At 49.1% G+C, this 12,272-nt stretch overlaps 6 protein-coding genes across 6 annotated transcripts; 4 read left to right on the top strand and 2 right to left on the bottom strand.

Moving 5' to 3' along the window:
- Positions 1 to 1,019: 1,019 nt before the first annotated feature.
- On the top strand, positions 1,020 to 2,779 carry PFICI_07396 (uncharacterized protein; the record flags this gene model as incomplete). The annotated part of the gene is made up of 9 exons (XM_007835977.1): positions 1,020 to 1,064; positions 1,153 to 1,321; positions 1,389 to 1,436; positions 1,505 to 1,710; positions 1,763 to 1,800; positions 1,853 to 1,872; positions 1,928 to 1,982; positions 2,046 to 2,111; positions 2,218 to 2,779. 9 exons carry the CDS (start codon positions 1,020 to 1,022, stop codon positions 2,777 to 2,779), a joined length of 1,209 nt encoding a protein of 402 aa, XP_007834168.1.
- An 884-nt stretch (positions 2,780 to 3,663) lies between these two features.
- On the top strand, positions 3,664 to 4,149 carry PFICI_07395 (uncharacterized protein; the record flags this gene model as incomplete). The annotated part of the gene is made up of 1 exon (XM_007835976.1): positions 3,664 to 4,149. One exon carries the CDS (start codon positions 3,664 to 3,666, stop codon positions 4,147 to 4,149), a length of 486 nt encoding a protein of 161 aa, XP_007834167.1.
- A 112-nt stretch (positions 4,150 to 4,261) lies between these two features.
- PFICI_07394 (uncharacterized protein) lies at positions 4,262 to 4,759 on the top strand (the record flags this gene model as incomplete). The annotated part of the gene is made up of 1 exon (XM_007835975.1): positions 4,262 to 4,759. The coding sequence occupies one exon, from the start codon at positions 4,262 to 4,264 to the stop codon at positions 4,757 to 4,759; it is 498 nt and encodes a 165-aa protein (XP_007834166.1).
- A 414-nt stretch (positions 4,760 to 5,173) lies between these two features.
- Positions 5,174 to 5,566, bottom strand: PFICI_07393 (uncharacterized protein; the record flags this gene model as incomplete). Its single annotated transcript, XM_007835974.1, has 1 exon — positions 5,174 to 5,566. The coding sequence occupies one exon, from the start codon at positions 5,564 to 5,566 to the stop codon at positions 5,174 to 5,176; it is 393 nt and encodes a 130-aa protein (XP_007834165.1).
- Positions 5,567 to 6,732: 1,166 nt separating this feature from the next.
- On the top strand, positions 6,733 to 8,553 carry PFICI_07392 (uncharacterized protein; the record flags this gene model as incomplete). Its single annotated transcript, XM_007835973.1, has 1 exon — positions 6,733 to 8,553. One exon carries the CDS (start codon positions 6,733 to 6,735, stop codon positions 8,551 to 8,553), a length of 1,821 nt encoding a protein of 606 aa, XP_007834164.1.
- A 370-nt stretch (positions 8,554 to 8,923) lies between these two features.
- On the bottom strand, positions 8,924 to 11,671 carry PFICI_07391 (uncharacterized protein; the record flags this gene model as incomplete). Its single annotated transcript, XM_007835972.1, has 5 exons — positions 8,924 to 9,773; positions 9,825 to 10,702; positions 10,753 to 10,910; positions 10,959 to 11,457; positions 11,516 to 11,671. The coding sequence occupies 5 exons, from the start codon at positions 11,669 to 11,671 to the stop codon at positions 8,924 to 8,926; spliced, it is 2,541 nt and encodes an 846-aa protein (XP_007834163.1).
- Positions 11,672 to 12,272: the final 601 nt, after the last annotated feature.

Below are 12,272 nucleotides of genomic sequence, written 5' to 3'. Positions count from 1 at the left end.
ACCTTTGCAACACTTGAACTTTGACTTTTGTTGTGGCGTCGCACAGGCCGGAATAAAACTGTACTTGCTGGCGACTGCGCCACAACTACACGAACTATATGGACATGGAGGGTTGGAAACATCATCTCCGGCTGTGAAAAGTAGGTAGCGACCCCTCCCCCACGATACGCACCTGGAAGAATACACGCTGCATGTAACGTGAGACCCGTCGCATCCGTACCATGACGGCGAAATCTCGAGTCAATCTGGGATGATAGGCTTAGTGTCCCCGCCTCCAGTATGAAAAATTCCGCCTTGTCCAGGACTAATAGAGGTGGCCCTCCACCCCCCGCACCAAGTTGTTTGTAAGAGTTGCAGTATAGCTCAAACTATAACTGGTAGCGGCAACCACCTTTCATCAGCTAGTGTCTTCATGGGAAGGGCCACCAGGAAGAATGTCCGACCCCCAAGACTCTATCTATTTCTACCATGTATATTGCTTCCCAAAGATTAGTGTACTGCCGGTAGTGGGAAGCATTGCCACTTACAACTGCTAGATCGTGAACGGCGTCAGAAACCGTCTCAGTTCGATGCATGGCCGTTGGCATGGCTGACGGCAGAAAGACTTGGACTAAGCATCAATCCCTTGGATGACACATGGTTCCACCCTCGTTTGCATGTATTTCAGTTGTGAGAGCTTTCCATGTCATCCTGTCCTCTGTAAAAGGGGTGACTTTCCATCATTCGAACACATACTTAGAAGTTTCTCGGTTGACTGTGACAGGGAGAGACTTCCTTGATTAGTACTTTGATCAAATCCCCCCCCTTTAGTAACACACCACCTTTTCAGGTACCCGTCTTTACCGGTCTCTCGGACTGGTGGCGCCTCTCCCGTAGGCGCGAATGGATTTAAACTTGATAATTCCCCCCATGCAGGATTCGATTCAAGTTGCATGAAACTCGTCCACTTGCGACCGCCTCGAGTGCCCTCTGACATCAATGGAATCAAACAGCTAGGGAGGAACACATTGTCTGGTAACATGTTGCCTCCAATCTCCTCTACGGGACTGGAACGTTCGGATTCGGTAAGCTCACCACCATCAAGCGCGACGTTCCCGAGACATGTTTGACATGTCACTTTGATTGGGGAAAGGACTAACAAGTGGTGGCTAGTTCCTGATTGAAGTATGGACACTCTATGGGATAGGGATACTCGTCTTTGTTGCGCGGTTTGCTGTACGGCTCAAGACCGTGGGCTTCCGGGGGTTCCAGGGCGACGATCTTTTCGCAATCCTGCTCATTCTACTATACACGGGTGATGCCGTGTTGGTGGACATTACCTGTACGTACGACATTGCCGTGTTATGATTGAGCTTTTCCAAAGACGGACCATTGATCAGTATTTGCAGATTGGACAGGAACCAATGTGGAAGCATCTACTTTCCAGCGCACCAGAAGTACGTTACCTTCTTATCGGCATGAACAGCCGCGACTCCGAGTCCTGATGCTAACAGTTGTGTTTAAGCTCTTTCTGACGCAGAAATCGCGCAATATGCCATTGGATCAAAAAGTCAATGGTCTGCATGGTTCACCTATCCAGCGTTGCTGTGGTGTCTCAAGGGCGCCATGTTGTGTTTTTACCAACGCATGACCATGGGTCTATGGCAATCTCGACTCGTCAACTGGCTAATGTGGGCATGTGGTATATCCTACTGCGCTGTTGTTTTGACGGTATGTCTTGCCGTAAGCAGGGGCTGCAACAAGGAGACTGACAAAGCGTTAGGTCTGTTTCAGCTGTTATCCTACATATCTAAACTGGCAGTAAGTCTGAATTCATATATCCGCATGAGAATAATGCTGACAATCGACATAGGGTCGTACCTGATCCAGGTCGTAAGTCATACTTTGAGGTCGTGCTCATGCCAGCGAATCCTGACGTTCTTTCCAGCAAAATGTACTTTTCGAAAACAGAACTTCATTTCGATAGCTGTACTTAATGTCATGTAAGGCTTCTCTTGACTTGCTTCAAAATGAAGTTTCACCACCATCTGCTAACTGACTTCTAGAACGGATATGGCCATTCTGGCTGTCCCACTCCCAATTCTTTGGCAACTAAGAGTATCCATAAAAAAGTGAGTTGCGTTCGCTTTGTGTCAGAGATATGGAAACTTTCCTATATCAGGCACTCTCAACGCCACCGATATCTATCGCTTTCCATACTGACCTTGATGTCTACAGAAAGTTGCTCGTCGGCATGCTCATCTGCACTGGATTCTTTGTGATAGCAGCAGCAATCATCAGGGTCGTTCTCACGGTCGGATCCAACCCCAGCGCCGTGAACATCAACCGCTGGGGCGTGCGCGAGACCATTATCGGAATCGTTGCAGCCAACATACCCATCCTGTCGCCCGCCTTTACCAAGACGTTCTGGCGGGGTCCGGCACCGACGCGGCGCTTCAGCAGAAAGACCAACTCGAACACCATTTCGGGACAAGGGGGCGCGCGTACCAAGTCGACGTGGAATGGCGCCTTTACGCCTTGGGGAATGACGCAGACGTTTGCCCAGAGCTTGAATACCCGCGCCAAGGACAGCATCAGTGGTGGTAGCTTTCATGGCAGCGAAGAGTTCATGTTGGAAACTACCACTCCAGCTGTTCAGGCCACGTCGCATGATGTTGTGGTGGAAACATCGTATCATGTCAGCTCTGAAGAGAATACTGGAGATTTGGGGGATCCGTGGACTTTGCAATCAATACCAGGCCTACAACCAGATGCGCCAGTCGATAAGAGTCCTGTCTGATCAGATTTACCACGAGAGGATCATCTGCACATTCATCACCAAGGCTTATATCTTTGTTGTACATTTTGAACAGTAAACTTTATCAATGATACCCACTACTTGTTGCGATCAGTTTAATCCATGGGGCAAAGTTGCAAGATGGTGTGAGACTTTTCTGTCGTTTTGCCATGTGAAACCAAATGCCCCAAGGTACCTTTGTTGGTCCTTGGCCGTCCTATCAACCTAGGCTAAATCAGCCTTATAATTCAGTACTTGAAATACTGTAATCTTGCTTGCGGGTGTACCAAACCTTGACTGCTACGTAGTTTTATCCCATGTGTCGCGCAGGGTCGATCTAAGAGCCATGTGGTTGTATTGACAACCTCAGAGCGACTATTTATTTCTCGTAACTTTGCCGCTGTATGATTTTGCGTCTTTCTACTCATCTGTCCCAAATATTTTTAAAGAAATAAAAAGATAATGAATCGCAAGGTTGTAGAATATATATCACTTATGAAGCCATGTCAATCCACCCTTTCTCCAACTTATACAAGCTAGACTCTGCAGGGATGCCGATATCTGAAACTCGGCAGTTGCTTGATGGTGCCAATCACGATGAACATCACATTCATAACACGGACCATTATACCTACTGTACACCAAAATACCCCTGGCGATGACATGGCTCAATCAAACTTGCTGTCATACAAAGTTGACGTCATTTCTTCTGCGCAACTTTGATTGCCCATCATGCGCATCTACTTACATATGAATGAGATGTCTATCCTGCAGGCCGGCAACCATTGCCTCGACACCGTTTCTACATTTTTGAGATCAATTCAAGTAACTCTTGAACATAAACAGCATAACATCTGGCTGCGAGGCCAAGATCACAACACATTACAATGGGGTCGTCATCAGGGATAGCAGGCCTCAAGTGTATCCAATGGGTTTTGCGCGGAGTTCAATTTGTCTGCTCGGTCGTGGTGCTAGGCATTTACGCCTACTTTTTGGCCACCATGATTAAAGGAAAGATGAGCGTACCGACCGGCGTCAAGGCCGTCGAGGGCATTTCGGGTATCGGCACGGTATATACCATTGTCGGACTCCTCTTGGTGTGCTGCTGCGCCGGCCACGCAGGCACCTCATTTATCGCCATGGTTCTCGACACTGGTCTGATTGGAGGTTTCATCTACGTTGCCGTCGCAAACAAGGACGGTGCCAGCTCATGCAGCGGGAGTAATGTCAATACCGTTTTCGGCTCAGGTGATGCTGCCGCCACTCCAAGCGATGCCGAGGGTAGCATTGTCGGAAGCGTGGGAATGTCTACATTTCAAATGACCTGTCGACTCGAGACAGTCTGCCTGATTGCAGGTTGTGTTGCCATGTAAGTGAGATCCCTTTTTCTCATTTGATATTTTGTCGTGTATCACTGTTTTATTAATATTTACACCATTGACATGCAGTCTTTTCTTCATCATCTCCATCTTTCTAGAGATTCACATGAATCGCACGCGTCATAGAGCGATGCGCCCGATACGTGATGCCGACGGCGAATACATCAACAAGTCAGATTACATCGGGGCTCCCCCTCAACGCCGCGAAGGCAAGAGAGGTTTTCTGGGTGCATTCCGACGCCGCCAAACTGCCCAACAGCCCATCAACCCCGACATGCTGCCGATGCACCAACAGCCCGGCGACGTGCAGACGCACCAGGTGCCGGCGGCGTCGTGGGGCGAGGTGTCCTCACTGCACGACAGCGACCGGCTCTACTTTAATGACGGCGACGACCGCGATGAGCACGGCCCGCCGGTCCAGATCAAGCCGACGACGGCGCCCCGGCCGGCTGCCGATGTCTATGCCGAGGGCGATGTCAGTCACATGGACTATGATCTCTACCAACCTCCCCCAAACGGCAAGGACTTGAGCAATGATCCTAGCGAGATTGGGCGGCGACATGAAACGCGGGCGTCGCGGATCGAGAGACTGGTGGAGAGTTGAGAGTCCAGCAATGAATGCAAGTCTGCCCCAGGTAGAGTCTAGTTCGAGCAAGTTGCCATCAAATTGAGCAAGTGGGCTGACGACTATTGGTCATGATTGGAAATGGGACATGTATTGACGACAATGTATTATGCTAGGGATTGAAAATTGGAGCCAGGGCGTTTCGGGTGCATGTTTTCGAGGGTATTCTGATGGTTCTCCTGTACTTGTTTCTTTCAAAGGATACCAGAGTTTATTGTATATTAGATTGTGCCAAACGGCCAAGAGATAATGCGCGTATCGAAACCATGTCCTTCACCATCACGCAGTATTTGCGATGAGCATGCATCCTTTGCCCTCGAGAATGTGCACTTCAGCCCACATGGTTCATGCCGTGACAGTAATCAAAGCATCGAAATAAGGTTTACCCAAAGCTCAAGAATTTTTCTTTGCACTCTTCTTGCTCCCCGACTTTTCACTGTCAGATGGAGACGGGGTCTTTGCTCCAACGTGACGTCCCGGAAGTGACGCAGATACAGCCTCAGCCGCCTGCCTTGCATGCCCCCTCGCGCGCCCGACCAATCGCCCCAACGCGACGCCCTGTTCGAGCAGTATGCGTACTGCGGGCGTGATGAATTCTTGTCGCTCGGCCTGTAGATCTGGATTGAGGGTGACCAGCAGACCAAACAGAGCCAGAAAAATGCCAGTTAATAGAACAATCATGAGAACTTGCGTCCAGGCGAGTATGGGTGCTGTGCGGTTGATTGCCTGTGAGGCCTCGATGGTCGAGTTCATGAGCGGCTTGATTTCCTTGAAGAATGACGCCATGGTGAAGTATGAGGTTGCCTTTCTTCGCGCGACAGAAAAATGTTGCGGTATTGATACGGGTCGCGTAGTGGATGCAGGGCAGGCAATAGGCGAAGAGGAAGTAAAGAATACACACGAGACGGACTGGAACAGGTGATGAGTTGATATTTATATTTACTCCAAAAATGGACCAGTCGAGGCTCGATTTGCGGGGGATCAACAGGCCTAAGTAGGTCACCTAGGCAGAAATAGGATAACCCCCTGCTCATCAATCGCTGTCCAGGTTGGAAGCGACCTTGGGGAAACTGGTCAATTTCATTAAAAAAAATAGAGACCGCTATCATTCTCTTCAAAAACAATGCGATGAATAATATAGTTAGAAAGTTGTCTCCAAGTATAGATGTTGGAAGGCTTGGCAACGTTCCAATTGGCTTCTATTGCTAGTCACCTTATTACCTACCTATATAAGAACAAGAATTACAAAGAGCAAGTTGTATCAGTCTCACGTCCTTATAGACTCCCTTGCAATCGCTTATGATACATGTTTGATTTTTTTCAGAGTGAATAGAATCAGATATTCATGCTGGTGGAATCGTCAAAAATTTGTCCTCATCAATATATAAGGACATACACAACGCAAGGTCCATCTGTCTTTCTTTCCCTCTACTCATGCCTCCAGACTATTATCAATTCATAAACAATACATACCATGTACAAATCATCTATTATACATGCTAATAGCGCCGACTGACACTGTATTTATGTTCTGCACCATTGAGCATCCATGATACCACGAAGAAACACTAGCTCTCAGAGTGTCTCGTCGCCCGTATTATCTTCATCTAACAAGTTGGGTCTCATTCCAAGATGCATCTTACCCATGCTTCTGTTGATTGATTTCGCATCGCAAAGAGTTCTTTGTCAGTACGTTTCGATATTGAGTGGCGTGCATTGCTGTGACAAAGGCCGGGCGTGGCCTTCCTTGATCAACAGAGACATCCGTTTTCGTCTCGTGAAAGAGAACTCAAAGTAGAACTCTACGACTTTGTATGCTCGCCATCTGCGCAGAACTCTTCGGCTGAAGCGATCATCATCAACTACAGAATAGAAAGTAGACCCACACACTCAACCACACAACTCAACGCGTTCACTGAGGTGGTTAGGAAGCGAGCAAGGCGGGATGCAAAATGTCTCAAAATCTACAGACCATAGCGCAAGAGGCTTTGGACACGATGCAGATAAAGGCAGAGGAAAACACAACTATGAGAGGCGAAGACAAGTTGAACAGCTTCAGCAGCGGAAATGAATTCGGCACGTCTTATGAGCACTCAACTGGTGACGACAAAAGCAGTCAGGCACCATTGGAAGAACACCACACTGAGTCGGGACGTATGACACCATGTCCCATTGATGCGGGAACGCCACCGACGCAGATGGAGGCATCCGAACCATCAACGCCGGCTCATGGGGCAGAAGTCCCGGAGGTTCTAGACCAAAAGGATGGTGCCTCTTCTTTGGACTTTACGGCACCTACTGTATCACCAATTTCTGCTGCTCATGATGAAACTCTAGATGCGCTATTCGAAATCGACGAGGACTATGAGAACCAGCATGAAAAGCAAAGCGCGAATCCGAGCAACGCGATCTCTTTGCCGACTGGGCCCATAAATACTCCAATTCTTCAATTGAGCACTATACGCGATTCAAGTGTGGATGCAGGCATTGATGGAGGCACATCAGATGGGAACCGAGGCCCGCGAAGTACTAGCCCAACCACATCTATCGCATCGTCGGAAGACATTACCGTCGAGACTCAACTACGGTCTGGCAGCATATCAGAAAAGGTAGCAACGCAAGATTTGGACCTGGGAAGTCCCCAAGAGGATACAAATAGTAACAGTATTACTCTCTCAGAACCTGCTGTGTCGAATACAGAGAATTCAAAAGGCTCGGGCGTGGAGTACGTTGACCATGAAAACGACCAGACAGTGAAAGAAGAGCACGAGACTACAGAGTTGCCCGAATTTGGCGAAATACAAAATACAACTCGATACGATGAATTGGAGACCAGAGTTCCAGTCGCTTTCATGGAAGTATCACCCAGGGACTACATTCAACCATCAGACCAAGATAGCCATAAGGATCATGATATCTTGGTTTCACCCGACGCGGATCTGGCTCAGCAGGTAGTCCATGACAGCGCAGTGGACAACCCAAAATCAAACAGCATGACAGATACAGAGATTAATGACAGGAAGGATACTCAATTGCCAGATACAGATGTCAATGGGGATTCTGAGCCGCAATTGACTCCACCAAAACTAGAGCCGGACGCCAACGTTGGACAAGAAAGCGCAGAGGAACCGCGGGAATACCAAGAAACGCTTTCGAGGAAGGTACTTGACAAAGAAGAAATCCAAAAGCCAGAAGAGAATCCAGAGCCTGATGAGGGAGGCTTGCAACCCACAGAGCAACCAGACCTAGAGATTGAAGCCACAAAGCCCAAAGTGCGAAAGCCGCTCCCAACGGCCCCGGTAAAGAGTAACGCGCCAAAGAAGGCACCCACTCCAAAGGGACCCAGGAAGAGGAAGCTAGGAATCTACGAATACTCGTGGGAGTCGGACCCCGAGAGCTATCCCAAGAAGAGCAAGATAGCATGTCCGCAGCCCGACGCCAAGGGCAAGAAGCCGCCGGCAACGGCCAGAACGGGTACAAAGAAGCGGCAGCGAGAGGCTTCCGAGGCCGAGGGTGCTGCGTCGGATGACGAGGCGTTGGCTGGCAAGAAGGCTGCATCTAATAAGAAACCCCGTGTTCCAAAGGTCAAGGAAATAAAGGCAGACAAGAAATCTGCCCCGGAGAAAAAGACGCCACAGAAGCGCGGGCCAAAGCCTGGGTCCAAAAAGACAAAGAAGGTCGAGGAAGTCAAGCCTGTCGTTGATACAGATTTTGAAAATGATTCGGAATTTGTCGTGGAAGGTGATGAAGAGGGGGATTCCGAGGACGATTGATTTGTTCCGAGTGCAGTTTCCACCCAGACCCCATGGCGAATGATACCTAATGAAGGGTTGTAATTGGCGGCTATCAGATTCACTTGGCACACTGAATTCAAATACAATCGTATCATTTATTAATAAAGCAATTTTCCAACCCTATCAGATTAGCGCGCTGACGCTGCTAGCCAGCTGCGTAAATCCTTTTCTCGTCACGGTTACGAAAAGGATATTACATGACCGGATGAGAGCTATATTGTATAGTTGAAAACAAAAGATTAAAATAGACGCAATGTACCAAAGCAACGACGAAAATGTGAAGACAAGAATCAATCTTGTCGAGTTAGCTCTTTTTCATTGTCTGACTAATGATTAACCTCAGGCATCTCTATGATCTTGGCTGAGGATTACTTGTTATCTCCCTAGTAATTTCCCGGGTTCTTGGGCTGTCTGCAAAGCTGAGGCCAATTAAATCAATGACCTCGTCAACCGTAAAGTAAAGACTCAAATCGCTCTCCATCCACAGGTACTTGACTTCGTTCAAGTTGCTTTGCAGGAACTCGGACAAGAATTTAAGGCGCAGCCAGTTCTCTGCGTATTGACTCGTGGTCGGCACTCCACTGTTACTGGAACCGGGAGGAAGGAATAAATCGTCCAGTTCGGTGATTTTTGCAATCAAATTTGCAATATTGAATGCTTCGTCTTGTCCAATAGCAGACAGGTCCAGCACATCCGCTATGATTTTGCCCGCCAAACTGTCCACTAAGGAGCCAACAGCTTGACACCAGGCCGAATTTGATAGAATGTCTGACCATATTGCGGCAACGCTACGGATTCTCGAAGTCGCTGCCTCAACTTGCATGATCAGGTCGGAGGCATCCCCGTCCTGCTGAAGAACGTTTTGTACGCCGCCCAAAAGGTCTCGTACTATTGTTCGTTGAGTAGTCATCTCCGTAGAATAGGCACGAGCAGCAAACGACTTTAGCATTTTGATGTCATTGTCTAGCCGCAGCATGTTGATGGCACGTGCTGAAAGATCCTCACGGGCTTTCCAGGTAGCTGTTGCTTCAGCTAGGCGTTCAGACAGGTAAGTCGCATCGTTGTACAGAAACATATTACCGCCTCCAGATGCATCAAGGGCGTAGTAGTACGGCGAGACAGCCCGGAACATGGCAAGAACAAATGTAGGTAAACCGTAGAGTCCAGCCGCTGCTGCTGCAACTGGATTGCCTTCCGAGCTGTAAAAATATTAGCGTCTGACTGTCGCAAGCATAGAACCAAGCACGTACCAGACCAAGAAAGCTCCATCCTCCAGTATCGCAGCTATCAGGGCTAAAACAGGTTCGGGCATTGCAGAGATTTTGTAAGTTTCTCGCAGAGTCATCTCGCGAGTTTGAGGTTGAGAGTTAGGTTGTTGAGATGCCGGCTGTACTGGCGCTTGTCCGGCTGTGTCGTCTCCCCAAGCACCCCAGTCATCTCCATCGTCATCTGTAGGTGGCTGCGGGACTGAAGACGTTGGCGCTGGTGCCGTTGTTGACTGCTCCTCTGTAGCATCGTCATCGCCCCATCCCCATGCATCTGCTCCCTCATCCTCATCGTTGCCGTCCTGGCCAGCATTCGTCGGGGGAATTTCAGTCGAGTCTTTCTCCTGATTATCGGTGCCATCGTCCCATGCAGCGCCCCAATCGTCATCGTCAGTGGCAGCTGGAGCGCCATTTGCCGCCAGCTTGGCGCCCTCCACACGCGAGACTGTCTGCGTCTCTACGCGTTCTACCTCCTTGGGATCACCAAGGCCATCAGCCAGCTTCGCCCTCACCGTATCGAGAGCTGTTTCTCTGCGTTTGGTAAGCCAGACTCGTGGTGCACTGTCAATCCAATCCTGAAGCTCTTCGTAGCCAGTATAATTCAACTTCCCCAGAGACACACAGAACGCCCTCACTGTGCCAAGTACGGCTTGGAACTCGTCTATCTCCTTGAGCGATGCTGGAACCACGGAAGCAAGCCACACTGATTTGATGCGGGGAACAAGATCCGGCATCATTACATTAGAAAGTGCTTGTACCAGCTCGTCTGGAAGCCGGTGCGAAAGGTAACCCATGATTTGTTCTAAATCAGAGAACAATGCAGCAATACTGCGGTCTGCCTGTCCCTTCAGAAGGAGCGAGGACTGCGTATGTGAGCGGATACCCAAATCTTGGCTTGCATTCATGTACTTACATCATGAATCTCGATTGCTGGCAATGTAGAGTTCTTGAGATTAGTTCGCGGGCCGACAATGGCATCGTCCAGACCGTGCCATAGGAGAGCCATCCTTTGATTGACCTCCTTGTATGCTTTGAGGCCAACCAAGGCTTCATCTAGGTTCATTGGCTCGCCTATGCCAAATTAGCAAGCGAATATAGCAAAGAGTTTGTTCCTCGTACCTTGTTGGGTCTGCTGGATTGTAATTTGTCCCTTTTCCACATTGACCTGAACAAGAGAATTCCACACATGGTTGAAGACATCATGGACGGCCGATTTGAGCTCAAAGGCACGCATATTCAATATCCTCATAACGCGACAAGACTTGCTGGCGGGTATTTCATCTATAGCAGACCAAGATTTCTCTAGTAGATGGAGAGATTCAAGAACTCTGCGTTCATTCCGCATACTCTCGACTTGGTCCAAAAGTTGATTGACACGTTGAATGCTCGTCAGGGCCTCGTAGACCTGACGATTGTAGATCGTCTCGCGCTGGAGGAATTGGACCTTGTCCTCTGCTTCTCTTATGGTTTGTCCAGAGACTTCTGGTGCCTCGGCCCGCCGTATGATTTCGTTGGCTAAGGTTCGCGAGCGGCTAATGTCGTCTTCTACAGCCTTTGCGTTGGTTACCCATGATTGCACGTCGGCCGATGTTTCCTCGTTGATAGTGTGTATTTCAGACTAGAGGCCAGTTAGAGGTCTCATGAGACATCAGGTGGAAAAGGACCATGAAAGTTACCTCTAGTTCTGACTTGGCAACCGCGAGAGATTCCAAAGCTGAGCCGAAATCCTGTGCGCCGACATGGCGCGAAGAGATATCTTCCTCTGGAAAGCTCCCTTGTAGAGCGAACTCAACGAGTGTCCGGCCGACCGAAGCCCCATCCGAGCTCGCCATACTATCTCGCCCAGCCGAGAACGGACTCTATGATCTGCAAAATAAGCGCTTCCTGGACGAGGCGGTGCGACATGTGCGATCGCAAGTTCGACAACAATGCGCAGTAGTTGTACAAGTAAACGGCCTGTGATCGATGCTGCGCTAGATCACAAGGTCCAGCTTGTCCCTCCCTACTGTAGCGGTCTGGATTCGGTACGCGTGAGCCAACAAAGCTCCAAAGTATTTTTGTGCACGCAAATATCGTTCTCTCGTCTCTTTGAGTGATTATCGTGAGGTTGGCTATGTTGGGTCGTGTTTTCTGTCGCGAATTGAGCTTGAGCTTCAGTTGAGCGCTGTATGAAGCAGAATAGCTGCCACGTTTGAAGCTCAAGGGCCAGACCAGCGCCTAGAATCTAGATACGTAGCACTGCTGTAGCGCTAAGATTCACATGTACCAGGTAGGTGCAGTGGTGCGCTGCCAGTGGGTAGGTACCTGGCAAGGTGCAAGGCTGATTGATGACATGCTTGTTTCCTGTAACAGCCAATCGGCTTTTACAACTAAGTTTTTGGTGGAACCCGCCAGGAAAGAGCAACGACGACGACACACGCCAAAGATGGAGGG

This window comes from Pestalotiopsis fici (genome assembly GCF_000516985.1).
Source record: "Pestalotiopsis fici W106-1 unplaced genomic scaffold PFICI_Scf_5, whole genome shotgun sequence".
NCBI classification, from domain to species: Eukaryota; Fungi; Ascomycota; class Sordariomycetes; order Amphisphaeriales; family Sporocadaceae; genus Pestalotiopsis; species Pestalotiopsis fici.
The sequence above is the reverse complement of the archived record's forward strand: the minus strand, read 5'-3'. Positions and strand labels throughout refer to the sequence as shown.